At 32.9% G+C, this 27,686-nt stretch overlaps 1 protein-coding gene across 2 annotated transcripts in view; it reads left to right on the top strand.

Moving 5' to 3' along the window:
- Positions 1 to 16,684, top strand: part of LOC149421027 (protein croquemort-like) — a 35,468-nt gene extending 18,784 nt beyond the window's left edge. Inside the window, exons 4-9 of one of the 2 annotated variants that reach the window (XM_089635717.1) lie at positions 289 to 414; positions 6,794 to 7,003; positions 8,235 to 8,446; positions 11,560 to 11,823; positions 12,280 to 12,387; positions 12,773 to 16,684. In XM_089635717.1, coding sequence (XP_089491843.1) covers positions 289 to 414; positions 6,794 to 7,003; positions 8,235 to 8,446; positions 11,560 to 11,823; positions 12,280 to 12,387; positions 12,773 to 13,025 — 1,173 coding nt within the window. In that variant the 3' untranslated portion in view covers positions 13,026 to 16,684. The remainder of the gene's footprint in view (positions 1 to 288; positions 415 to 6,793; positions 7,004 to 8,234; positions 8,447 to 11,559; positions 11,824 to 12,279; positions 12,388 to 12,772) is intronic. The other variant, XM_089635716.1, reaches the window with a different exon arrangement.
- Positions 16,685 to 27,686: the final 11,002 nt, after the last annotated feature.

The raw sequence follows: 27,686 nt of genomic DNA, 5'->3' as shown, positions 1-27,686 counted from the left end.
AGAGGAACCCACAACATATTACAGCATGTGAAATAAAAACAGTTTTAGATCATTTTTAAAATCAATACTTTTAATGAAATTAAAATATGCGCAACAGTTAAAAACTATAAAAATGCTCTTTAAATATTCCATAAATTTTTAACAAATTTTGATAAAACCTTATTAAAATTTTGATGTCGTTCGCAAGTCACCATTTTTAGGGGGTCTATTGTGTGTAAAATAAATAATTTTCATTTGGTGTCAAATGTGCTGCTGAATCATTTAATACATACAATTCAATCTTTTTAGGTCAACATAACATGGAATGATAATGGAACTGTGACATTTTTACAAAGGCGGATTTGGAATTTCGATCCTGAATTATCCAACGGAGATTTGTCAGACCAAATAACAAACATCAATATTATTCCTGTTGTAAGTAAATTATTGTAATGTCAGTTTATTGTCATTATAACATTATTTTATTGTACCCTTATGCGGAAAAAAAGTGTTATTTGAAAAAGTGAGTTTAGAGATATTGGCTGTTAAACATTTTATTTGACTATTCATATTGAAAGTCAAATTAAATAAAATATTTCAATTAATAGTCGACACTTTTTATGTATTAATTTATTCATAAGTTTTGAGTACAATACACGTAAAAGAAAAAAATTATAATGACACTTTTCCATAAATCAAAATTTTTCCTTTTACATTAAATTTTTTTACATAAAAGTTTCAGAATGTTACAACATGTTAACAAATAACATAATGCAGAAATAAAACTTATCACAGTGAATAATGACAAATATGCCAAGCGCCGGTCGCACAAACTGTCAGTTTCAATTGAGTAATGGCTGACTTGACGCATCTTTACCGTTGTACGGAAAAGGAGTGCAATACCAGCCGTCATAGTGCAACCTGACTCGGCCTTGTACTGCCATCTGTGGTTGAGATTTTAAACGATTAAACGATTTTTGCTGTGAAACGTAGATGAATGTATAGTGCATAATTTGAATGATCTGCATAAAAACAGCATTGTTTCGGTAAGGCAGTTTTTCCGCATGACGGCTCAGACTATATGTCGGGATGGTGGAATAATAGTCCATAGGCTGTAACTAACACGATGTATTATCTCGTGTAACGAGTGATGAAGAAGAGATATCAGACAACCACTCATACTCTTTAAAGTTTTTTTCTCTTTCTCATGCCGTCTTTTTTATACATCAATCAAACGATTGTTACAATAGTACAGACTTTTCGTTTGCTAATTATTATTCATCAAGCCAATTTCGCTGATGGGTTATGCAGAGAGGAAGGAACTCCACACAAGTCTTTTTTGAAACTTGATACGCACTTGTCTCTTTTGCATTCATCATTGTCTCTTATTCATTTTTCTTTTATTTTGATTTAATTAAAATTAAAATTTAATGTAAATAATAGGTTTAATTTAATTTTTTAATTTAATTTAATATTTACTTCCACCTCAAGTATTTGAATTCCTTGATGGTGCCATGTTTTCCTGGCATGTCCCTGACTTTTTCTTCCATCTTCCATCCACTTGTTCTTATGTCATGTCACTTGTGTTCTTATTGCTGTAATTTTTGCCAAGTCCATCAACCATTAAATCAACATCATAATACCTTTTCAAGCTGATAAAAAATATTTATTTATTTCTATGCCCTGTTACATGAGTTTTATCTGCAACCTTGTTTTTACCAACCAGTTACAAAGTATTATTAATATTTTTATTAGATCAATCATAAAGCTTACATAATAAAATATAAATTGAAAACACCTGACATGACAAAATATCAAGCCATGATAAAATTAAAATGATAAATACTTATTTTTCTATTAATGAAAAATAATAGTTTTCAACGAGAAATTTAACAACGTTATCAGAAATGCTGAAATGATTTTGATTTTTGTGATTTTATCTTACATGCTTTATCTTTCATGTAAATCAAATAATTACATTGTAAAATATTTTTATTATTTGATTATAAAAACTAGGCTGCATTGGAAACAGCGAGACTACACCTTTGGATTCGATGTGGGCCAAATTATACTTTAAAAAAAATCACAAAGTTTGATACAAAACAATTCCCTTAATTCCATAGAGATATAAAATAGAGTAGTCGGCCCATACAGACGAGGACTTGAAACTGTGTTCCATTTGATTTGGATTAGGTGCGGAGAGGTGACTCGTGTTCAACAGCCGAACGATGCTCACGAACTATGTCGAACCTTGTAGAATGTCAAACTTTTTTTAAGAGATCAGTGTCAATTAAATTTTGCAAAGTGGAAGGTTGCAAAACACTGAAATTGGAAATAATTTCGTTCATTGGAAGGAAACGCGATTTCAGTTGTTTAATAATGTTCACTTTAAACAACCTTTCCGGATCTTGGAGAAGCTCATCTTCGCAAAGTTCGTCAAAATGGCGTTTCACCTTCCTCTGACGGGTTTTAGAAAATTCAGGGTTATGGACCACTTTTCTGCTACACTACTTGCTTCCTTTTTTAAATTTTCAAATTCATGTCGATACCTTTCCAATTCTTCCAGACAAATTTTCAAACGTTTTAAGGCATTTGAAAGATCGATGGCTTTGGACTGAAGTACTTTAGAGACTGCATCGATAGTTTGTAGAATTTTGCAATGGAAAACCAATAACATAATAAAAATGTAGTTCTCGATCTTCTTTTTGATTGATAAAGCTTCATTTCTTTCATCCGATTTGCAATTTAACAGAATTGTTTTCGTTAACGCTTTTTGGACTTCAACAAACCGAACTTTTAAAGCAAAAATAGCATGATAATGTCCTGACCATCTAGTAGGGTACAATGTTTTTAATGTTATCAAAGTTGAAGACTCCCCTTCTTTATCAGATTTAAAACTTGATAAGATATTCCGTCTTTTGATACTATGCCCAAAAAAATTAAGGCAGTTTGGTCCCTTCATGAAATTCTAAAAATGACTCTTTAATGAAAAGCGCCTTTGGGATTCCATTTTCGTCTTTCTCCATCATACAATAACGGTAAAGTTCACACATTTGATCTGTTTTTGAAATGTCTTAAGTTGTATCGAACATGATAGAGTAAAAGGGTTCGGCATTTATTTAATTTATGAGTGCATTTTCTATTTTTAGAACCAGAACAGAAATGAGCTCTTTTTTGTATTTTTGAACTTAAGTATTTTATTTGGCCCTTTGATTTACTTAACACCTCTTGTAAAATCGGATCGTATTTTGCTAATAACTCAACAATACTCAAAAAGTTTCCTCGGGAATTTGGATCATTCAAATCTGCATTTTCTCTGTGACCACGAAAGGCTAAATTACACATTGAAAGTGTCAAAGTAACATCGAGGAGTCTAGAGCGCCAAAAAGATTTTTCTTTCTTGATCATGAATTCTTGCTCTTCATTTAGTGTTCCATGTAGCCGCCATTGTTGATACGTTAAACAAGAATCCAGGTATTTTTTAGATGTCTCGTGTCTTTCTATGGTGTCTACAATATGTTTCCAGCCGTCATAAACTTCCATCCAAACATTTTGTATTTTTTTAGATGCCTGATTTGCGAATAACCAGCATGGTTCACAATAAGCCTTCTGAAGTATTAAGGAATAAGACAGCCATGTATGTTCAAGTTTCACGCCAGACTTGGAAACAATATAGTAATGTTTTTCTAGGACAGATCTACTGTCATTGTCTTTTAAGAAAGGACCCTTAACCTTTTCCACCCTGACCATTTATTCTCAGAACCAATTTGCTACTCTGATTTAAAATAAATGTTATATTTTTGATTTAAAAGTGAAATTTTTGTTTCAATATTTTCGCGGCACCCTATCTGGTAATTCGTGTGACCATTATATGTTTGGTACATTTTGCATAAAATAGTTGTTAAATCACACCTTAAGTAACTAAAAGATAATACAATTAATTTCAATATGTTTTATTTACATAATTTCTTTTATTGCGTAGCGATAATTATGTAAAATATGGGAATAATATAAAAAGAATCTAATGTAAGTCCTTGTAGAAATTCCTTTCTAATTGTCCTGTACCGCACAGGGGTTGACCGGTGACTACCTGGACCCGATTGGCTTAGGTTTTATGGCTAGTACACGGTTTCTTATTTTGCATTGGTTATATTATTTTAGATTCCGACCCTCATTCAGAAAACAAAAGATAGACCAGCCCACAACACATAAAATAGATAATAAATTTGGCAAACATTCTACACGGTGATTACAAGTTAGAGTTTTGTACATATTATAATTATAACTAGTAACTTACATCTACGAATTATATTACTGGCTTACCTTACAACTATTTTTTACAATTATTAGTAGTGACTTACATCTAAGACTTATATATAAATAACTATGCATAATATAACAATGTCACATTTTAAGAATATTTATCACAATAAAAAACTCATGATTCTGTCCAATGTTATTATAAATTTATCTTTCTTACTTATTGTATTATTACTAAATCACCATCACTTATAGTTTTTTAAAGTATGATATTTTTCGAATCATTCTCTCACATGAAGTGCCGGTTTGTTATCACAATTTTTACAGTGATACATTGTTCGTTTTCTCTGCCCTCCCTCTCTATTAGAACCGCAAACGACGCAATCCCTGTACTTTTTCTGCGCAATAGGCATTATTACATGTAGATTCACGTGATTTAACCGCTGTTCTGGATCTACCGAATGTCTTCCTTTCCTTGTTTTTACACCTTCTCTATATTTTCCAACCAGTTGAATAATTAGCCTATCATCAAATTGAAGATTACTCATTGGTTTTTCATTGTTTTTAAACTTTTTTCCTTGTACAAGATGTAAGCATTTAACACCGAAACTTGTAAGCCCCAAAAAAAGAGATTACGCCACCATTTTAATGTTTTCCTTAGGAAGCAGTATAGAAGGTTATTGCGGAATCTCAATATTCTCTTCATTACTATCTTCACTGAAATAGCACATTTCCTTCTTTTGGGCGGCATAATGTCACTTCCACTCTCTGTATCACTTGGGTTGTTACCCACTTCTTCACTATCACTTATTATCACTTTACCATTGTCATTGCAATCAATATTATTAAATGTAAAAAGGTCCTCATCATCACTACCTACTAGCGATACAATCACATTCCTAATTATAACTGAACTGCGCAGTAAAACTATCATTATTTTCCATGACGGTTAAATAAATACATTTTTTAAGTACGTAAATTATATAGAAATATAATAGTTCCACAAAACGAAAAAATATGGTCACAAAAAGTGGGAGTAATCGCGGAAAACCGTCGTAAACGCAGGATAAAAACTGACTGTTCCGAAAATATTGGAATAAAACAAGCATTCAGTACGTTAAAATAATGCATCTTTTTTTACAAGAATATATCTAATTAACGGTAAATTTAAATGAACAAATGTTGGTTTAGACAACATTTTGCGACCATTCTTTGTACTTATCGGAAATAATAGTTCGTAGAATGTACTTAGGTACATAGAAATTGGTGATTAAACTTATACCTGCACCGGGCCAGACCCTCTGGCCGACGGAGCTGTCTATCGAAATCGTATGGGCCAGAATGTGTGGCCTACAGAGTGGAAAAGGTTAAGATTACAATGTCCGTTTTCGACCGTCCGGTTTCACTTGATCATTTAGTCTTTAAAATTACCCTTATCAGTAATATATGGTGAAGATGCAATATTCACACTAAAATATGATTTACTTTGATTTTCGCTAGTACCTGGTTGTGGTTGTTCGGGATCTGGATGTCGGGTGCTGCATCTGCTATATTTTTAATTTTAGATCCGCCCAATTCTTCTCTTTCGGAGCACCATTCACTCGATTTTTCATCAATAAAGCATAATTCTTAAAGTTCTGACTAATTTTAGATAACTTTTTATTTTCTTGTTCAGACTCCTTCCTCTTTCGTTTTTCGTTCCCACTCAGATATTTTCTAGAACTGGACATGTTAATATCTAACATTTACTGTGCCTCTAATTGTAGGTTCATTAAAACTAAAACTATGAAAAATCAAAGATACAAATGATCAATTGTCATAACAATCAAACGAAGAATGCATAGAAGAGCCCTCCGTACTTAAAAAATAGAAATTTGGGATTCCCCTAATAAGGGGAACCTTTAGTTGTGTCTAACTTTAGTTGATTTTATGTTCTTATATAAAATTTATAATTTTTATAAAATTTTGTTAAAAATGTTACTTCTGACGTCTGAGCTCGCGGCCCCGCGGCGGCCGGGGCCCTTGCCCCCGTGGCATTTTGCCAGCCCTGCCACTCTATAGTTTCGCCACTGACCTTGAGTATCATATCTAATTATTAGGTATATTACCCCTATGGTTAATGCTTACCGCAAGGTAAGGCAATGTAAGAAATAAAATAAGTTTAAATATTGAAGACAATATTAGTGATTCTTAAACGCAAATCTGAAACAGAAAAATCAGAAAAGGAAACGGTCACATCTGGGACTCGAACCCAGGAAACGTTGGTAGTTCTTATTCGAAGTATGATACAGTTAAAAGTGACCGATGAGGATAGGGTCCCATTAGCGCAGTTGGTAGAGCATTGTCCCGGAAAGACAAGGGTCCTGGGTTCGAGTCCCAGATGTGACCGTTTCCTTTTCTGATTTTTCTGTTTCAGATTTGCGTTTAAGAATCACTAATATTGTCTTCAATATTTAAATATTATAATTTGAGGTTTTACTCAATAAGTTATTCCGAAAAATAATAAAATAAGTTTATTTATTAGTTAATTAATTTATGCTTTTATTGTTTTCAGACTGCGGCTTATTTTGTTCGAGACAGATCGGCGTTAGTGCGACTTGCTGTCAACTCTGCTCTGAAAACTTTTGGTGAAAGTTTAGTTGTGACAAAAACTGCCAGTGAGCTCCTTTTTGAGGGATACGAGGACCGTCTGTTAGATGTTATTTCAGAAATGAATATTAGTGGTTTAACCTTACCATTCGATAAGTTCGGGTGGTTCTACGGTGTAAGTACTAATTAAAAATTTTAATATATATATTTTTTACATAATCAAAATATTATGAAAATTAGTTTTACCAGTAATAGAAGTGGTATTGAGTAATAATTTATTCCCAGGCAGAGCTCATATGCACGGCATTTAAATGGAATGTGCGTCGTAACTCGCTTCTTATAATATGAATGGGTGATGGAGACCATTTTTCTATAATTAACGGGACCTTTACAATAGGATACATATTAAAGATGTAGTGCTTACCTACATCATTGATTATGGTACATAAGATTTTATTTGTATTCATAAATTAATAAATATGTGGAATCGAAATAGCAACGTGAGTTAGTACAATTTTTGTTTTTTTTGATCTATCGGTATATTTAATTGTTCAGTCGAAAATATTTGTCGGAAGAAATAATTATAAAAATATTAAAACGTAAAGTTGTATCAAAATAAAATTAAATTAGCTACATTTTACAAATAATAATCAATGAATTCATTAAATAACATTTTCACAATTAAAGAAAACAAGAAATTTATTAAAATGTTTTTTTTTCATGTGTTTTAGAAATTCTAATATTCAAAATTGGATGGTCACATTACCGACACATCATCTTAGCCTAATATCATGTGAATATGGTTGTAAAAACTACAATTTTACTCATTTCATACATCAGTGGTAAAAATGTTCCACCGTTTTCACATTGTCGTTGAAAATAACACAAAACTTTAGTACAAAATCTTTTTTCTTTGACTTTTTTGACGATTTATTCATTATTCTACGGTGACACAAGCGTTCAGTATTATAAGATTAGAAACGAGTCGAAAGTTCTCTGACAAGAACTTAGTTCATAGTAATGTTAACGATAATAGCATATTATTTTTACGGTAAAATAGTGTAATTAATATTAAATTTTTACTTCATCCTGTGCTAATTTTATTACCATAGTGTGCGTTTTATGAATTAAAACATTTCTTTCTGGTTTCAATTTCTAGTTTCTTTTTCGTTTTTTCGTTTCTTTTTCGTTTTTTCTTTCTAGTTTCAATTTCTAGTTTCTTTTTAATTTTTTCGTTTCTTTTTCGTTTTTTCTTTCTAGTTTCAATTGGCAATACCCTAATAGTTATATGGTTTTAAAGAAAATACATTTAGCGAAATGTCTATAGGAATATGATTAAAGACTTCTAGTATCTTCTGTCTTTTTGAGGAGGAAGATTTTTTAAAGAAGTTTATATTATTTTACAGCGCAACATGTCCGATACGTATGACGGATGGTGGACTATTCAAACAGGTGCCAATGACTTGAGCCACCTAGGAGATATGGATCTGTGGAACTTTAAGAACGATGTTGGGTTCTACGACGGGGATTGCGGAGCGGTAAAGGGAACGACTGGGGAACTATTCCCCCCCAGAACTGACCCGCAAAACATTTCCGTGTTTGCATCAGACGTTTGTTCGTAAGTTATCAATTTTATCTAACAAATTTGTCGCATTTAATTGGATGCAAGATCCATTAAGTTGCACAAAATTTGCCACGTTATGTGATAGGAAAGGCCAGTGTTGTAAAAGTTTAAATAGTTGTAGCCATGTTAAGTGACCACATATCACTGCCATTCAGGCAAAAGTCACCAAACCTCAACCCACATAACCTAAAAAAGGTTGCGTAAACATTAAAATATGGTTTAAATACATATTTAGAATGTTTTATCCATCCACATTTTAAAATCATAGTTTTAATTTGCATACATGCATACATAGATTATATGTGTACCATCCCATCCCATCCCATCCCATCCCATCCCATCCCATCCCATCCCATCCCATCTGAAATTGGGATGGGATGGGATGGTACACATATAATCATAGTTTTAATTTGCATACATGCATACATAGATTATATGTGTACCATCCCATCCCATCCCATCTGAAATTGGGATGGGATGGGATGGTACACATATAATCATAGTTTTAATTTGCATACATGCATACATAGATTATATGTGTACCATCCCATCCCATCCATACATGCATACATAGATTATATGTGTACCATCCCATCCTATCCATACATGCATACATAGATTATATGTGTACCATCCCATCCCATCCATACATGCATACATAGATTATATGTGTACCATCCCATCCTATCCATACATGCATACATAGATTATATGTGTACCATCCCATCCCATCCATACATGCATACATAGATTATATGTGTACCATCCCATCCTATCCATACATGCATACATAGATTATATGTGTACCATCCCATCCCATCCATACATGCATACATAGATTATATGTGTACCATCCCATCCCATCCATACATGCATACATAGATTATATGTGTGCCATCCCATCCCATCCATACATGCATACATAGATTATATGTGTACCATCCCATCCCATCCATACATGCATACATAGATTATATGTGTACCATCCCATCCCATCCATACATGCATACATAGATTATATGTGTACCATCCCATCCCATCCATACATGCATACATAGATTATATGTGTACCATCCCATCCCATCCATACATGCATACATAGATTATATGTGTACCATCCCATCCCATCCATACATGCATACATAGATTATATGTGTACCATCCCATCCCATCCATACATGCATACATAGATTATATGTGTACCATCCCATCCCATCCATACATGCATACATAGATTATATGTGTACCATCCCATCCCATCCATACATGCATACATAGATTATATGTGTACCATCCCATCCCATCCATACATGCATACATAGATTATATGTGTGCCATCCCATCCCATCCATACATGCATACATAGATTATATGTGTACCATCCCATCCCATCCATACATGCATACATAGATTATATGTGTACCATCCCATCCCATCCATACATGCATACATAGATTATATGTGTACCATCCCATCCCATCCATACATGCATACATAGATTATATGTGTACCATCCCATCCCATCCCATCCCATCCCATCCCATCTGAAATTATTTTGACTGAAACTGACCACAGCAACGGAATTAATTTTGGTGCTAACTTATTATAATTTATTAATGTAATAAATATGCCTAACTTTTTTGTTTATGTATGTTTTAAATTTATTTTTGTAACATTATGTTGACATTGAATCACTCTAGGTATTTATGTAAAAAATAAATAAGTAAAAATGTTATTATTAAGGTTCTATAAATTCATAGTCGTTAATTGTTAGTTTAACAAATTTTTTTTTTGCAATATACGATAACACAAAAAATTTATAACAGAAAACCTTAAATAAAAATTAATTTAAATATTACACTATCTTAGCGTAAATTCTGTACAGTGTGGAAAGTTCTTTAAAGCACTGTGGGACATGCAGTGCTACTTGGAACTGCTCGCATTCCTTCTTTGCTCCCAGAATAAATGCTGAAGTCGAAACAATATCCCGAGTTAGACTCGCAATGTTTATAAGTCTTGATTCCGAATCACCGTATCCTCCATAAGGTCGTTGAGGGTACAGTCTTGGATATCTGACTCTGCCAGAATATCCTCCATTTCATTAAGATTCAATTGCCCTCCAGTCATATTTGTGATGCATATACAGGGTTTTCCAATGAGAGGTGTTATTTTGATATTCAATCGTAAAAGATCAATGGTTTCGTTGCTTGTGTGGTACGTAGCGCCGTCTTGTTGAAAGTAAACGTTGTCCAGATCAATACCATCCAATTCCGGCCATAAAAAATCATTTATCATCTCTCGATAGCGCAATCCATTCACCGTGTCTGTTGCTCCAGCCTCATTTTTGGAAAAGTAAGGTCCAATGACTCCGCCGGACCATAAACCGCACCAAACAGTCACACGTTGATGATAGAGAGGCTTTTCAACAATAACTCTTGGGTTTTCCGAGCCCCAAATGCGACAATTTTGTTTGTTGACGAAGCCACCGAGGTGGAAATGGGCGTCATCACTCAAGATGATTTGCATTTGATTTACTCAAGTGAATTTGAATAATTTCAATGCGTTGTTGAAGCGTTTATCGTTCCATTTTTATTAATGGCGTAGTTTCTACTTGTCAAATGTCAAAAAATGACAGCTTCAAAAGTAGCATCTACCGAAATAGCGGGCTATTCAAAATAACACCTCTTATTGGAAAACCCTATACAAACCAAAAGGAATCACAGACCGTGAAAAAAAAGAAATCTTCAATATTGATTATATCAAAATTTAAAAAAACATTGTTTGGTTCTGATCTTGATTAAAAGAACCCTTTATCTTTTACCTATCTTAGTACAGAAAAAAAAACCGTAAGATGTCAATGCAAACTACTTTTTACGTAAAAATCAACACACCCTAAATTATGGCTGCACCGACGGAATGGGTTAAATGAGAGATAGATTCTATTGTGTGAAAATCACTCTAGGATGCAAAAAATAATGCACGAGGGTGGGAAAAATCTGGGATTCTAATAAGAACGGATATTACCATTATGCTTTGTTGTTTTGTTACGTGTAAAAAGAGAATTGACTAAATTTAAAATACTTAAAAATGGTTTTTGTTTTATACAGATACATCACTCTTAAAAGGAATGGCAGTACCACAATACGGGGTGTAGAAGGTGCCGTGTTCACGGGGGATGACCAGCCTTTCGACAACGGGTACAGCTACTCTGACGAGGCCTGTTTCTGCCCCCCCGGGGTGGTGTGTCAGCCCCCGGGCTCCCGGAATGTTTCACAGTGCAAGTTTGGGGCCCCCGCCTTCGTGTCCTATCCGCATTTCTACCTAGCGGATCCCAAATACACGGAGAAAATTGACTCCCCACCACCAAATGCGTTAGTATTTTTACTATAATTAGTAGCACAGACCCTATGAAAAATCGCAGGATAGTCTGAATTCAATTGAAAATGCGATTGAAATAATTTTCTGTTTAAATATTATATTTTTATAGCTACCTTATCGCTTGTCTGAATTCTTCACACAGTCAGTTACAATTTTGAAAATTACATTTAAATTCAAAGCAAATCTGAGTTCATTGAACCAGGGTTACACAGGACAGACACACAATTTGGTTGACTGCAGATTTTACACAAAGGTTTTATCAGTACTTTTGCAGCTCTCGATTAATTATTATTATTAATATTATGAATAATTCAGCGATAGAGATAGTTTATTTACACATTTTCTAGGCTGACCTTTCGTATTATTTATTAATAAACCAATACTGAATTTTGAACCACTGTACAACGGTTTCTAATACTTAAATAATATTTTTTTATTGAATTTTCCAGAGAGAATGATGAATTTAAAATGGCGTTGAACCTTGCCACAGGCATTCCACTGTTCGTCAGGGCGCAGTTACAAATTAACATCTTAGTGCAGAGGATACCTCTTATCGAGTAAGTAAAAAAAAATGTTTTGGAGTTACACATCAGTAACACTAATTTCAATCATTGAACCTCAACATAAACTATAAAATATATGAAAAAAACCACCGGAAACTATAAAGTTATAATAAACTTAAATGTACAAATAACTAAAATAAATGAATAAATAAATTACAGATAGTAAACACTGGAATACTGAATATGTACAGAGTGGAAGACACTCTCATTATTGCCCTAGTGAAAGATCACCATTCAGAATCGAAAAATGTTATTTGAAATGGGTTTAGCCGTGTTTGATGACCAGATCTGATTGGTGATGCCAGAGGAGGCTCCAGACATTTGAAACCAATTGGGAATCTTCAAATTAAAAAAAATGAAATTGATTGTTTTCTTCCAGCATGTTTGACAAGTTGCCCGATGACATCTTCGTCCCGGTGCTGTGGTTCCAGCAGGAGGTCACCATCACGGAGGAGCTGGCCAGCAAGGCCAAGCTGGCCAGCACCATCGAGGGCATCATGAACATAGTCTTCTACTGCCTCATTGGCTTGGGAATCCTGCTGGTCCTGGTGGGAATATTTGTGGTGGCTAAATACCCCATCAAAAGATCAGAGTCTGAAGCTTTGCTCGCTGGCTCTCGTATCTCTCAATAATTAAGATTAAAGCAATATTATATTACGGATAAAATTTATTATGTAGATATTAGGTAGCTATTCCATTAGTATAAAGCCTTTTCTTTTCATGAAGATTAATTTTTCCCATTCCAATATTTTAAAACAGCTTTAAAAATGGGAAAAAGAAGGTTTGTAAAGAGAAACTGTGCCAGAAATGTACTGAGATCATTGAAATTTTGTAAGATAGGGATGTCCGTGGCGCTTTTTAAAAGCTATGGGCTCCCGACCCAACTGGGAAAAGTGTGTTGATGGGAAATTATGGTTAAACTCTTCCATGCGGCAGTCAATAATTTATATTGTATATTGTGTGAAAACATGTCTTTTGATGGATTAGATTGTGTTGAAAAGGCCAGCATTGTAAAGGTTAAAAGTTAAAACAACTATATTTGTGTGTATACTAGGAGAATGCTGCTTGACGATTGTAAAAAGTTGTAGAAAAATTTTTAAAATAAAAAAGTTTCTGTGTTAATTCTCTACGTTAATTTGTCTAATTCGCATCTAAAAATATGTAGAAGGTCTCTGAGAGATAAAGGTAATGCAATAATTAAAAAAATCTTCCAAGTGAGCAAGAGGATAGTGAGGGAATGGCCCTGTTATCCACAATTAGCCTATTTTGGACATTTTGCATTATTTCATTTGTCTTGTTGGTAAGCTCTGTATATTGCCCGGTGAAAGAGTTCTTTAGTATCCTTCCCATTTGCTCCAAACATTTCGTTTCTTATAATGTTGGCACAGACAATAAGAGAATTTTTGGTTAGATAGGTATTATACAAAATTATAGCTGTGTCCCGCATAGATTTTAATCTTAATTCACAATAAGTGCTCACAAAGAAATATCTTTAATTTATGGGGACCCAGAACATTTAAATTTTGATACTTGTTTTGGAATTACATACTGGAATAAAATTATAGTCATATATATTTTATAATACATGTACATTTTTCTACACTTTTAAAGATAAACTACATAGATAAACAGCAAAATAATAGAATAAAATATTATGTTCTAAATTTTCACAAAACATCAGTGAAATGTTATCATGGAATCGTATCGGTTAATGACATTTTTAAATGACTTAGGACGGGTTGTTTCGGAGAATTTGAACAATTCATCAAATTTCAACGTTCATTTTCGGGTTCTGTGAAAGACTTATTCAAGTTCTGTTTTTATATAATTGTAGGCTAGTTGCTTGACAAAACTGAAATAAAAACAGAACTTGAAAAAATCTTTCACAGAACTTGAAAATGAACGTTGAAATTTGATGAATTGTTCAGATTCTCCGAAACAACCCGTCCTTAAACTTGTTTGTATTTTTGATTGTTTGGTGCTTGAATCTGAAAACACGATGGAAAGCATAAGTGTTGCCAAGGTATAAAAGCATTTACAAAAATCTACTGCAAAATAAGAGACAGTACTTAAGTTTTTACAATTAAGATTGCGATTGTTTGAGAAAGTGTCAATGGCAGGTAACGTAGAAAGCTCAAAGCAGATGGCGCTGATGTGGTTGGATATTATTTGTATGATATAAGAGCTATGTGATACAGTTTAAAATATATTGTTTTAAGGATTTAGGGACATTTAAAAAAAATGGTTGATGAATATGGTGGTTGGAGTGTCAAAAAGTTATTAAAAAACAAATTGAGAAATATAAATGCAAAAGTAACTGGGAAAAAGAAGACATGGTTTGCTTATAACCACAACCTATTTCAGATTGTTTTCCCATGAACGTAATTTATGTTAACCGAAACCTATTCAGATTGTTTTCCTATGAACGTATGTTATGTTAACCGCAACCTATTTCAAATTGTTTGTTTATTACCGCAACCTATTCAGATTGTTTTCCTATGAACGTATGTTATGTTATGTATCTACATATTCTTTTAACAGAATAAGATGAGAAAATAAGCTTTGCTTTTTCTTCATATTGGCGGCTTACAACAGAAATAACAATTTTCTGAGCTAAAATGATGAAAAGTGAGGTTAAATCATGTTTCAAAACAGTGCTAATTTATAAATTCGACCATACTTACAGATTCTAGAGGCATCACAAAATATTTATTGCAAATATGAGAATTTTTTATTGGTTTGTATATATGTATTTTCGAGGCACAATCGAATTTTTTTCTTAATCACTTGGTTCATCACTTGGAAACCTATGTCTAGATATTCTCGATCTAGACTGGAAACCTATATCTAGACATAGGTTTCTAAGTGATGAACAGTTAATTTTTTTCTTAACTGTTTATATAACTTTCCCCATTGTGTAGGAATAATCGCTGGCTTGATACCCATCTACACCAGAACCAAAGGCGGATTCGGACGTTTAAGATTTGTGCCATTTTGTTGATTCTATTGCCTTGCCATTTTTAATATTTTAATGTATTGGCAACTTTGAACTTATAATATTTTCAGTGTGTTTTGTCTTTTATGTTTACCAATTTCTTGCCAAACTAGGCTGTGATGACTGAAGACTTTCTCAATATTCCATGATTTCTTCCAAATTTTAGCAAACAAATTTGTAGCGATTAAGTTGAGTCACCATCTAATTTCTTTTGACTTGCTTTTTTTTATTAGTCAAAATGACTAATAAATTTTTAATAAGCATAATGACATTCCTTGAAATTTGTTCATAAAACTTGTTACCTGCATCATGTTATACATAGGTTGGTATAGAATATATCCATTGACATCCAAATTGATAGATTTACCCTAACATGAAATCTGGGTATTATTTGGATGTGCTGGAGGCAAACCACGTGACCATATTTTTGGCACCAGGAATGTTCAAAAATGCTTAGAATAAACTACGACAAAAGTCATACAGTGACCGCCGAAGAGCGTAGATTGAAATAACCGGACCCTGCGCAGAAAAGTAAAGTTCGCTAAAGTAAGGCAAAGGTTTGCAGCGCAATCCATCGTGGAACTTTTCTGCGCAGGATCTAAATGTTCGTTTTTAAACGAACTACCTAGCTTAGCGACCCTAAAAATGAGTGAGATGGGTAAATTATAACACTTTTATAAAAGTGTCTAACTAAATCGTGCAACAAAATATTCAATTTTGGAAAGAAGTCCAAACTTTTGTTTACTCAATTTGAGATTTGTTGTTAAGTTTTTTACGCAGACAGCAATGTGCGGGCCATTGTAAAAAAACTAGTAATTCATAGCAGATTTTATTTTCGAGGACCGAGTAGTGATATTACAATGCGAGTTGCCTGTATACTGTCAAATTCATTTATTGACAAATCACAGAAAGCGACTCGGTGTGTTTTCCTTTCTCTGATTGCTGGTCTATTAATTTGAATGTCTCTGAATATATCATAATGTAATATAATATTAATGAAGTGTTACGATAACAGTTTTCTATTGCTAAACTGTTTTAGTGTACTAAATAGTGTACAAGTTATCAAGTACTTTAGGTGTTTTTTTATACATTATATATCATTCTACACGCTCATAGGTAATATTATTTACAAGGTTTTGATGCAATGAAAAGTATCCCCTATGTACATTAATTTGATTTAATATAATATATTTGTAATTTGTCTGATGTATTTGTTTTGGTGTTATTATAATACTATATTATGTTTTTTTTTAATTCTTGTAAGTATTTTGAATAAAACCTGTTGTACATTAAAATAATATTCTTTTTCTCAGCAACACTTTTGCCTCACAACCTTCAACAACACTTTTGCCTCACAACCTTCAACAACACTTTTGCCTCACAACCTTCAACAACACTTTTGCCTCACAACCTTCAACAAAACTTTTGCCTCACAACCTTCAGCAACCATTTGCCTCACAACCTTCAACAACACTTTCAGAACCTACCAAAATATTTTGATTCATTATGTTATGCCATTAGCTTCGTCCAGACACCATGCGGTGAGCCATTTCTATTATTAACTAGCTGTACCCCACCACACGTTACTGTGGCTCATTCTGTCTGTGCAAATAGAGAAACAGTAGCACATGTTGCTCTTACATCCAACAGATGGCATTGTTTAAAAAAAAGCATATTTTTACCTATCGCAGGTGACATCTATATAATATAGGTATATAAAAACACACGCGTATTCGCTAAAACACAAAGCCGATAAGCACGATCAAAAAAGTTCTCTGAATATAAGTAGCTGTTCTGGGTAAAATATTTATGGCAGATTATATACTGTTGTTATAAAATAAAAACCTAAAAAAAAAATATGGTAAATATTCGGAATCGCTGGACACGGATAATACGAAATATTTTTAAATCAAACCTTCGGATTTACATTAATTACTATAAAAGGAATCTGATAGCATTTGTGAAATTTTTAATTTTAGCATTTTAATTTTTAATTACGTAAAATGAAAATTCACTTTCGTTGTATGGGATGACAGCTTGAATGATTTCTGTTGATGACATTTTCTCTTATGGTATTCGTGATACGAGTGGCTAGAATTTGAATCATTTCTGAATGCAAATTCTAGTTACGTACTGTTTTGGCCAAACTCGAAAAATAAAATATTTTTATGTTTCTTAAAAAACTTAAATTATTTATAGTTAGGTATTATTATAATTATTGTTTTATTTAACCTAAACTATAGTAACCTAATCTATAATAATCAAACCTAAACTAACCTAACCTAAATCCTAACCTAACCTATATCCTAACCTAACCTACAATAATCCAACCTAACCTAACCTAACCTAACCTGTATCCTAACCTAACCCAACATACCTAACCTAACCTAACCGATAATAATCCAACCTAACCGAACCTATAATAATCTAACCTAACCTAACCTATATCCTAATAATAATCCAACCTAACCTATAATTATCGAACCTAACCTTTAATAATCCAACCTAACCTAACCTAACCTATATCCTAATAATAATCCAACCTAACCTATAATAATCGAACCTCACCTAACCTAAGCTATAATAATCCAACCTAACCTAACCTAATCTATAATAATCCAACCTAACCTAACCTAACCTATATCCTAATAATAATCCAACCTAACCTATAATTATCGAACGTAACCTATAATAATCCAACCTAACCTAACCTATATCCTAATAATAATCCAACCTAACCTATAATAATCGAACCTAACCTACAATAATCCAACCTAACCTAACCGAACCTATAATAATCCAAACTAACCTAACCTATAATAATCCAACCTAACCTAACCTATAATAATCCAACCTAACCAAACCTATAATATCCAATCCAACCTAACCTAACCTAAATCCTAATAATAAACCAACCTAACCTATAATGATCCAACCTAACCTAACCTAACCTATAATAACCTCACCTTCTTTAATTTTTCTATTTTATAAAACATACCTAAATATGTTTATTTTATTTTTCGAGTTTGGCTAAAACCAAAAACAGTACCTACCTAGTATTTGCATGTGGTTTAAAAATCTTGCCACTCGTATCAGGAATACCAACAAAAGAAAATGTTATCAACAGAAACCATTCCAGCTGTCATCCCAGTCATCCCATACAACGAAAGCGAATTTTCATTTTACGTAATTAAAAATTACAATGCTAAAATTAAAAATTTCACAAATGCAGTCAGATTCCTTTTAAAGTAATTAAGGTAAATCAGAAGGTTTGATTTAAAAATATTTCGTATTATCCGTGTCCAGCGATTCCGAATAATTACCAAAAAGATAAATAAACCTAAACCTAAAAACCTTATCGGGTAACATGGCTTTTGTGAAAAAAATTACAAAAACATTATTTTAAGTTATTACGAAAATATAATCAGCTGCCGCATGGCGACAATTTAGTGTCGGACCATTATGAGTTAATGGTTCAGTGAAAATTAAAAACATACTTTTTTTGGATATGAGGTCTACTGTTCTCACATTCACAGAACTGCTAGTTGACTTAGTGCAGCGAAGTACTGTTTTAACTCTACCAATTTTGCATTTCGTGTCTGTAAACTTATTTGTTAGTTCCGTTTCCGGTACAGATTGTGTATGTTTTTGCAGTAAAGATTCTTTTTCAAATGTCAAATTGTCGTATTTATTTGGACTTTATAATTCGCATTCTTTCAATATTATGGTATACCGGCCTGAAGAAAGTTTGAAAAAAGAATGGTCATTGTGACTTTCTTTGGACAAATTGTATAATTCCTTTGAATTCCTTATTTGAAATAAAAAAAAATGTTACATGATATATACGGTTTATAATTATGTAGGCAGGTATAAGTGCCTACTTACAAATCTTATGATTCCAGAGGAAATTTTGGTTTTGAATTACTAACTGAGGGAAAAACATATTTTCAGTGCGAGGTGTACCTACTGTTCACAGAACTACTAGTAATATATTTCCAAGTATTTATGAACTTATTTGATAGTTGAGAATGGCTATTTTACTAGCCGCTTGCATGTGGATGAAGATACACTTAACTATGTGTTTACACAGGGGGGGATAGAAATTAGGAGAATTCTAAAAATAATGGATTTTTCGTGTATTAATGTTAAAAAACAAAATAAAAATCAGTCCCTGGCTGACCACCCCACCACTACGTCCGGGGTCTACGTTCTACGGCAGTAGTTTATTTTTTAATTTCGTATGCTGTCGAAAAACGTAAATAACGTCATAATAATGAGTCAAAAATTAAAGATTACCTTACAATTTCGATAAAATCATCAATTTCAATAATAATAATATAAGACGTCAAATTTCAAATTCAAAAGCTGAGCCAGTGTTGCAATATTTAAAAATCATGGTCATGTAAATCATCGCAGAAAACAGTTATTTATTTATTTATACTGGGTTTTTACAGATGTTCTCACTTACGTGAGAACTGTAAATTTACAGACAAAAATCTACAAATTACCCACATACAGGTAAAAATGCAATAAAATACAGGTTACGTACAATTAAAAAACCAAACAAATAATAGTATAAAATTATACATAAGCTCAGTAAAATGACAAATAATACTAGGAGAGACAAGAGACACGAGAGTTACAGTGATACATATTATAATTATCTAAACATTATTTAGCAGCAGCAGAACATTTTTTTGAATCTGTATAGATTATCGATGAAAATATTATCTACTTCAGCACACTCAATCTTATTATACAGTCGACACATTTGGGTCAGAGGGCTAAAAAATATTTAGTTATTTTGTTTATTGTTATTTTAAGCCAATGCAACGAATGCAAGCGGACAATTCCACAATTATGAATGTTATAATTAAACAGTCGGCAATTATTCAAATCGGCAGGAACTGCCTACCATTGAGCTAACAAAAAAAATAATTCAGCCACCCTTACCGCGGAGGTAGTATGTAGAGTTGTTTATTTATGGTGGTAGGTACTCACTAGGCCGGGCCGTCAAAGTATGATGGGTTTTTTTAGACATCTTTCGTTTTCTTAAAGGGGCTGACAGATTACACTATAGTTCAAAGCGTTTTATATAACTCCGTATTGCTCACCATACAATCCCATACAGACCTGTCACACCTAAAAAGATGATGTGTTATAAGTGAGGGCGTGGCGAAAATATGCGCTGTGATCTGCCAGCCAGGCTATATTGGAAAATTATACGACCCAGAACAATTTACGGATCGCCGTAATTACGCGGCTGTCGTCTTTCAGAGAGACAGATCCCATACAAAGAAATGATATTCCGCGGCAGTTCCTCAATTGATCTGACCCCCTCTCCTGAGGAAGATGTTAATGTTTCACCCCAACATATTATACGTACATGCCACACCCAAATTATGCGCGCATAATATAAGGCCCAAAGTACACTGAAGAGTTAAATCGAAAGAAGAGTGTCGTGGGCGTGTCCGCGTGCCTTAAGTAAGCCTAATTTCATTACTTCTAGTGGAATAGGTATCCATATTCTTACCAATTTCGCAGGAAACCAGAAAAACTTGAGCTTACGTTTGTAATATATCAGTGAAAGTTTTGGGTTTTGAGACCCCTGACGTGTCCAAATAATTGTATAAAAAGATTTGAAGTCCCAACCTAACTGAGTAGACTGATCACGTAGCGAGGTCAATATGAATTAACCTCTATTTGGCAGCAATTATCGTATCAACCTGAGATTCATACTCTTGGTTGTTAGGTAGGTAGGTCCTACTGGCTAAAACATTTTTTTCATGACTAACTTACCATCACGCCGTTTCTGCGGGGATTAGGCGGAGAGGATTGACCGTCACACATTTATACAATGTTGCCTATTAGCACGGGGTACCTATCCCAATAGGACACATTTTTCATTTGTTTCATTTTTGAAATGTGTAAACCAATAAATAGATACATAAAATCACATTCACATTCATGCATGGTCAAACATCTGTTCAGGACCGGCCCTGAGCGAGACGGCGCGTGGCGCATGTAAAATTTTGACGCCCTTTGTCAAAACCAGTAGAAAACCTAAGTAGGTGGTCACTGTAATCATAATTTCAATAATTTCAACTGCAATGTGTTAGGACTTTTAGGTGTTAGGTATTATCAGCGCGTTGGAGCCTTGATTCATCATGTTCTGTTATTCTGACTGATGACATTTTACTAATTCCAAAATCCTGTTTAAATGTAATTATATCTGGATTGAGCATTTCAAACACTCACTTGTTCCATACCCTACATGAAGTTAGTAACAGATGAGCAGAAGTTGCGGATCTATTTAACTGCACGAATGGTAGGTACATGAAGGCTATAAACGTACTATCAATATTAACTTAACATTAGTCTACTTGTGTGTTTTGTATGTACTTGTATATCCTTCAAGAGCTTGTATTCACTTCATAATTTCTGATGTCTTAATACTTATTTTAAAAAATATGTTTCTAGTTATTTCTTATGCTTGTATATAACGGTGATGTGCAATTATTGTTTATTGTATATACATTGATATGAATTAAATAAATATACCGACATAAGTATTTGTTTCACTTGGTCATGCCATGTATTCCTTGGGCGCCCCCCGACTTCTACTATTTAAATAGAAAAAAAGTGTAAATAAATAAAACGTGTTATAAATCAAATAATTTTTTCTACTAAAAACACGTTCAAACGTCTTGTAAATTTGTACGACTTTTCGCTTAGTAATATTATAGTATAATTTATTTTATGTATAGTTTATCGTAAATATTTAACAATAAAACGGGGTACTAACGGTGTTTTTTTTTCTTCTTTAAATAAGCATTAGTTTCGGTTTTGGCCAACCTAGAACAGAAGCAGAAATTCGGTTTCAGTTTCGGCTGAAAAACTAGCTTCGTTCGGTTATACTTTGGAGTATTGATTTAAACTGCCAAAACAAGACAGGACGTCATTTTGATTTTTGCATTTTTTTTCAATAAGAAAAAATAACGCTAATGAAAACTCGGACTAAGCCGGGTACCAACTAATAATATACAAAAAAGGTTTTGTTTTTTAAAAAAGTTCAACGAATAAAAAAATAGCCAACAGTCACTTCGTAGGAAATGCAGAAATAAAATAAAACTAGTGAGTTTTTGCGCTTTTGCGCGAATTTAGCACCTGCTTCTTACGTAACACCCGGACCAAAGTCACTGTCAAAGTATTATAATGATTCCACAACCATAGGTGACTAGTGAATCATTATAATATATTATATAAACGATTAATAAGGTAATACTGATGCGATGTTATGTAACAAAATCGTGCACAATCTTCACAATTTCATATTATGATTAGCTAAATAGGAAGGTATAGATAAATGCTTTGTAGCTGCATAATATTCCCGATGAAAACTTTAGCATACTAATTATTGATTAAATTACTTACTCCTTTGTTCGTAGGTAATATATTATTTTTGCTATAATCTTATACCGCCAGTTACCTACTCATACCCATATTAAGTGTTTATTTATTCGTCTTATATACCTGACTAAGAAAGGTAACACACAATAAGATTAGAGAAGATTATCGTACAGTCACAGAGCCGGCCGTACGGAGCAGTCCGCTCCGGGCGCCGAGTTGCCAAGGCGCCAAGACGCTGATAAACCCAACAGTCCCAACACATTGCCCTTGAGGTTATTTTTCATGTAAACGGCGCTACACAAAAATACAGATCAATCGAATATTATTGTTTACAGTGATCAGTGATATTAATGATAAATATTACTTTACCCTTTGTGGAAAGCTGACATACGTATTTGGTTCATCGTTTCTCTCATTTTCCACATCTTTCTTACACACTGTTATTTGTTGGGTAAGAAAGAGCTGCAGCATTATTTTGATAAAGAAGTACGTTTAATGTTTATTTGTGCCGTTGTCTTGCCGTAACCATGGAAATTACAGACGCGCCCAATAACGAATCTTCAAGACTTGGAGGAATCAGGAATATAGCTATATTTATTTCCTCCAAGATTTTCAAGTCTTGTGAAGAAAACAAAATCATGCGTATGGCTGCCTTTTATCCTGCAGTGTTGCCATTCCGCGGCATTGCGGCTTGGATCCAGTGCGTTGATTTTTAGTAGGTGACAGGAAAAATGACATAAATACAATAAATAATTACTTACATAATATCACATGACTTTAAAAAAAGAGCACAATTGAAAAGAAAATAATACATGTTTTCAAAAAAAATCTATTGTGAAAACCTAGATGCGCATATGAAATGGGATACACACGTTAGCAACATCACAACAAGTACGTTAAATAATCTATTTGTCACTAGCAGAATCTACAATCAGATAAGGAATAACGTCCTTGGGAAACTCCTGCAAGACAAATATAGGTTACATCCAATCAATTCAAAACTCCATGACTGCTTTTGGTAAACAAACGTATTTATGCACAAAGAAGAGATATAAAATTATTATATGAGTCAGTTAACGTATTATCTGTTCGAGGAAAATTATGGTTTAAAATAAATTATAGGTCAAAACATAACGTCAGATTCAATATACAAAGAAAAAGTAGATCATGCATACGACACAAGATTCAATAGAAATGAAGGAATGTCCATTCCGAAAATTATAAATAAATTCGGACAACGGACTTTTTCTTATCTTGTGCCTACCATATTTAATAAGATTCCAATGGACATAAAAATTCAATCAAATCGCACCACCGAATTAAAAAAAAGGTTAATAGATCAAGCTTTTTTATACTGATATTTTTTATAGGTAATCTTTTGCATTTGTCTGTGTTACAACTGACTGTCTTTGTATTTTATTCTTTTGTATTGTAGTAAGTTAAAAGTTATTCTATTGTATCTTTTTTTATATATGTCTCTGTTTTGTAGTTATTTAAGTTATTCTTCTTTATATATTTTAAATATTGTGATTTCTTGTTATATGTAAGCTTTAGTAATATATAAATATTGTTAGCGGGTGTTAAAAATCAAAAAATTAAAATTACCAGGAAAAAAAACACCCTAACTAATCCATGTTTTAGTCTTAATAGATTAACAGATGATTTAGGTATAGGTATTATAAGTAACAGCATTGCTGATCATTACCAGTGTTAATGTTGTACAAACAATTATGTGAGTGGAAAGCAAGCTTATTTTATTATAATAAGATTATTAGATCGCAACTGATGTTGATCATTATTTTAGAATAATGACCAATTTCTAAATGTTGGAATACCTTGAATCTACCTGGAATCTAATTAGTAGGATTAGTGGGTTAAGTAACAGGAGCTGGCGGTATAGGTACAGTTGAAAAGGTTACGATACGTATAATATTTGCTAGCCACGAATTACGGGAAAGGAATGAAGCAATTGCAAGCGGCGTTTCGCGCTATTTGCGGTTGCTTCGTTCCTTTCCTAAATATATGTAGCATTACACGACGAAATCAAACGATTATTTTTCAGATAAAATATTTAAACATATTAAACAAACAAAAAAATTGAGAGGTTTATTTCAAGTAGGTGTTTTCTGTCCTACTATTAGTATAATATCGTTGATATTAGTACTTAGGTGAAATTCACACGTGGGTAATGTTTTATTTTTTATAAATGTTCTCGAAAACTGGTAAGAATAGCTGTAAGTAACACATTATTTGTATTTATTTAGATTTAACGGCACAAGTGTAATTTACATACATAATACTTTGACAGTATGGAAAGAAGAAAGAAAATAATAATGAGATTATGTTGTGAAGTGAGTTAGCTAAGAGCTTCATCGATGCACTCATAGAGGGCAGTGCAAAGAGCTTGCTCGGAAGTCCGCAAGATGGCAGCTAGTAGCCAGTAGTCGCCAGGACCAGTTAGAATGCTCCCAGACAAACTTGATGTTTTCAGATCTCATTTAGCCAGCTCCTAGTTAGGCCGACCATCGAAGTCACTCTTGTAATACGCGAATTATTGAATAAATCCCTGATTTAATACAAAGAAATGATTATCTAAAATCTCCTTCCACGACGAGTTGGAGAACTGTTTGTGGCAACACAACAGATTATGCAAGTAAACAAGACAAAAGAAAAAAGAACGAAAGTTAGTGAAAGAAATAAGGAAGAAAAAAAAACGGAAGACCTCCTTAAAATATTCACTGCAGAAATGTTTGATTAGTACAGCTTTATATTTCAATAGAGGGCATATTAGAAACATCAGCTAACATAGTATAAGAGTTACCAATGGTGTGTAATCTATTTATAACATAATTGTAGTCTGAAACCGTAGTAAATTTGTCACAATTTTTATCTCCAGTGGAATTTTTGATGATACACTTAGGTAACCAGCAACCGTATTATCAAACCAAATGGGAAGTTATGTAAGTTCCCGATAAGATCTTATTATTCCAAGTAACCCCAATAAATACTATAAGATAAAATAATCTACCTTACATGTGCAGTATTCTAATAACAACATGACCGGTATGTTTACCACCGATTTCTGACCGCAATTTTGTTCAAAAGTTCTGTAGATTCGGCGCGTAAAGGTATTAGCTATACAACATTCAATACAACAAAGGTTGCAATAAATTACCATGCGGCTTGTCGTTCTTGATCAAATTTAAAACAAATGAAAATGACGATGATCGTTGATTTGTGACGTTATCAAATATGGCGGTCGGTCAAAGGTCCCCTGTTTTTTTTTTTATAAAAGACAGTAGGTATAGTAGGTACTAAACAGATTTCGAAGTAGATTTCATAAATTTTATATTTTTGATACTGACAATTCGTCGTGGAATTCCATTGTAATAATATAATAAAAGGTTTTAAAACTTGTAACTACAATATTTTATTTTTAATCGTAACCGGTTTCAGCCTGTTAAGGCCATCTTCAGACTGATGCTTTCATAATCTGACCTAAGGTCTCTCAAGGTGTTAAGTTGTCTCTCAAGGTGTCTCTCAGTTAAACAGTTAAAGTTGTATTTTGATTGAGAATTGAACCTTCCCCCCACAGGGATTAACTAAAATTGTGTGAACCGCGCTATCACTTAAAATGATCAGATCAAATCCTAATTGGATGATAGATAGGTATTGAGATTTATTTCGTATAATTGATGAAAATATTTATAATGTCATTCAATTTCGAAGAAATGCATGTGTGCGCGTGAGTAGTATCATTCGATCAAGAAAACAAATTTCAAAATTCAAATATATTTATTTAAAAAGCACAGACCCAAAACTCATCAAATCTGACTTAACTTGTCAAGATTAACCCTAAAAAATTTAAGCAAAAGAAATTCAAACGGATTTCAAATACAGAACTAAAATAATTTTCTGGTTAAAAAATATTATATTCTAGGTAGGTACTTTATCGCTTGCCTGAATTCTTATTTATTTATTTATTTAGTACAGGTTATGATACAATGACACAATACGTACATATACATGAAAAATACTTTGACTGCCCAACCAGGAGGAATTCCCGTTTTAGGACAGTAAAAAATTGAGTTAGTATTCATACATATTTTGTAAGAACAAAAACAAAAAAGGAAAAAAAAGAAAAGTAATATAATATATACATAACAAAAAAATATTCTTGACACATCACTTCCAATTTAAAAAATGACAATTATATTAATTTAACATTAAATTATGTAGATACCCATCTACTTCTTTTGTGTGTTGTCTCTTTTCTTTATTAAATTCGACATATTATACCGATAATGTGGCGGTGATCTTTGAAAGTATTTGCCACTTATCCGACACATAGAATTTATGAGTCCATTGATGGCGTCTGTAAGTCAATTGGTCGCAGCGACGTGCATTAATACTTACATAATAATACATTATATATGTACCTTCTTCGCGTATGTAGCTCAGACAACAAGCAATCAGACGATGACCAAATAACTGCCAACCACTACGGATATGTCCATCGATAATAGAAGAGAGTTGGTCTTAATTCGTAATTTTTATGATTTCCTCATCTTCATATTTGTAGAATTCATCTATATATTTGTTGATTTCCTCATCTTCATATTGGTAGATTTCATCTTAATATTTGTTGATTTCCTCTTCTTCATATTTGTAGACCTCATCTTAATATTTGTTGATTTCCTCATCTTCATGTTTGTATTTCATCATATTTATGTTTTTTTATTTCATCATCTTCATGTTTATTGATTTCCTCATTTTTGATTCAACTTGATGTCAAACATCTTTGATTGAACTTAATTGTTGTGTTGGTGTTTCGTATTTTTTTATGATGTTCTCATCTTCATGTTTGTGTACTTCATCTTAATATTGG

This window comes from Hesperophylax consimilis, chromosome 9 (genome assembly GCF_061612785.1).
Source record: "Hesperophylax consimilis isolate HC1 chromosome 9, BYU_Hcon_1.0, whole genome shotgun sequence".
Classification (NCBI taxonomy): Eukaryota; Metazoa; Arthropoda; class Insecta; order Trichoptera; family Limnephilidae; genus Hesperophylax; species Hesperophylax consimilis.
This window is presented reverse-complemented; position numbering and strand designations above follow the sequence as displayed.